The sequence below is a fragment of the Austrofundulus limnaeus genome, unplaced genomic scaffold (assembly GCF_001266775.1).
Source record: "Austrofundulus limnaeus strain Quisiro unplaced genomic scaffold, Austrofundulus_limnaeus-1.0 Scaffold228, whole genome shotgun sequence".
Taxonomy (NCBI): domain Eukaryota; kingdom Metazoa; phylum Chordata; class Actinopteri; order Cyprinodontiformes; family Rivulidae; genus Austrofundulus; species Austrofundulus limnaeus.
In genome coordinates, this window is record NW_013952630.1 from 172,103 (window position 1) to 174,279 (window position 2,177).

The 2,177-nt window shown below is 37.2% G+C and overlaps 1 protein-coding gene across 1 annotated transcript in view; it reads right to left on the reverse strand.

Annotated features, from left to right (window-relative positions):
- Nucleotides 1-2,177, reverse strand: part of angpt2b (angiopoietin 2b) — a 44,613-nt gene that overhangs the window by 36,806 nt on the left and 5,630 nt on the right. The window contains exons 2-3 of the mRNA XM_014019729.1: nucleotides 1,429-1,584; nucleotides 608-729 (exon numbers count right to left, since the gene is read on the reverse strand). Coding sequence (XP_013875183.1) covers nucleotides 608-729; nucleotides 1,429-1,584 — 278 coding nt within the window. The remainder of the gene's footprint in view (nucleotides 1-607; nucleotides 730-1,428; nucleotides 1,585-2,177) is intronic.

The following is a 2,177-nucleotide window of genomic DNA, read 5'->3' on the forward strand; positions in this document are numbered from 1 at the left end:
ATATAATTGTTTCTGCAACTCTATTTGATAATGTTTTGAACTTTTAAAATATTGCAAGGTAAATAAACAAGAGCTGCACTTCATTTTAGTGACAAACTTTGATGTTTTTTGATGGGTTACTTTCATTTTTGTCTTCTACATTTAATTAAAAACACATTTCCATTCTCTGCAGGTTTCTAAGGTTCTTCTACATATTAAAAAAAGTTGTTAAACATCTGAGTGGCGCACTACCGCTACTAGTGGTGAGAAAGTGTATTGCACCTTATTCAAAATCAATGCGGTCCCGCGGCCCTCTGCGGCCCAAAGTTAAAAACTGTTGTTCATTTGAGGCCCTCAAGGTGGCGTTCGCAGCCTACAATTGGGCCGTGGCCCATAGGTTAAGAATCTCTGGCCTAGAGTAAGAGCTCTGTCTTTTTCTTCAAACTTTGTGCTATGAGACTATCACTGCTCATGAGGTCTATAATATTTTGCCTACTTAAAATAAAATAATTTCAAAAATCACTAAACCACCCTTTTAACACAATGAGCCTAGAAATGAAATCCTTCAACTAAAGAATTTATGGTCAAAGAAAAACCTTTGCTGCATCATTGTCTGTGGTGTACTCACCTGTTTTTATCACTGAGGCGTGAGATCTCTTGAGTTTGGAGGAGAATATGTTTCTCCAGACGGTTGGTAAAAAGTGAGTACTCAAGAAGCTGGATCTCCAGGCGACTTGTCTGGTTTAATACCTATATATTGACAAAAAAATAAATAAATAAAAAATAACATAAATAAGTCTATCACAGTATGCACAGACAGATTGATGAATGAGAAGGATGTTCAATGAATAAATCCTTAAAAAAGGACCCTTGAGGCTAAATAGCTCTGTTTGACGCATCACAAATCCCATAATTTACCTTCTTTGATCTTGTAATCAACACCTAAGCAAGGCTGATCTCGTATGCACTTCTGGCATGTTTTTTTGAAGCTGAAGATGAAACAAATACTGGAACAAAGCAGCAGCTTGGATATTTGTACAGATTGCAGTTTCATATTGACTTTGATAAGAGAAAAGAAAGCACCAGGACCAAAACAGCCCAATCTGTAATAACAAATCTGTGGCATGATTGAAGACACATCTGGGTTGTGGTGTTGAGTTTTATGTTTTAATTGGCTTGTTGTCAGTCACTATACTTGGCTTACTGTGTCAGTCAATGCCTGTAAAACCAAAATACCAGCTGCTTTGAAGCTGCTAGCACCACTTTGGGCTTGGATCCATAGCAGGTTACATCCGATTTCAGTTTAATTAGCTACTCACCAAAGTAGTTTGTAAATAAGTTTAAAAAATCACTTGTTTTACTTTAGTGTGATAGACAATCATTCGTTTAGCTTGGCTGCAAACAAGTTATCCCTGGTTCCCCCAGGTTGTTCCTTTCTAACAGACTCACCTGGGTCTCAACATCTGTCAGCTTGCGAGTCTGCTCTGCTGATTGGCTAAGGAGGTTCGTTCCCATCTCCAGCATGGCAGCTGTCTGCGTGTGCACGGAAGATCTCTTAATTTCCTCCATGCCAGAGCGAACGTTCTCCTGGATGAAGTTCTCCAGCTTGAAGGATGACAAACAACCATTAAGAATTTTGTTTGGGATATGTTAGTAAAAAAATTGTATTTCTGTTTACAACAGCTTGTTGTGTTTCCAAAGGGGAAAGGTGCTTTGTTTTAGCCTCTGAATGACTATCGCAATAGATTCAAGGATTTCTCAAACAATCATGAATGAGTCAAAGCAACTCTCTAATGATATGTTTGATGAGGTAGGTGATGACACTATAACATGATATGAAGCTAAAACAAGTTTATTTTGCACAATACCCCCCCTTTAAAGTGAATCTAACGTTTGTCTACTAGCTATTTAGAAGGCCTGCTAACCAGATGTCCAAATTGCCTCAGCTGAACTGACTCATCTTACTGAACATTTAGTGTACTTTTGTGTACATGACAAGACAATATTCATGGTAAAGCAATAGCCTAACAGTGATGTTTTATTGTGTGCCACTATCAAAATAGATTGAAAAATGTAGTATAAAACTCTTAAATTCCCTTTAATATAGTCACTATGTTGACTATCATGAAAAACAGTAGTAATAAACAGAGCAAACATTCTCGTTTAACATGTTAGAATCCCTTTGGTATATATATATA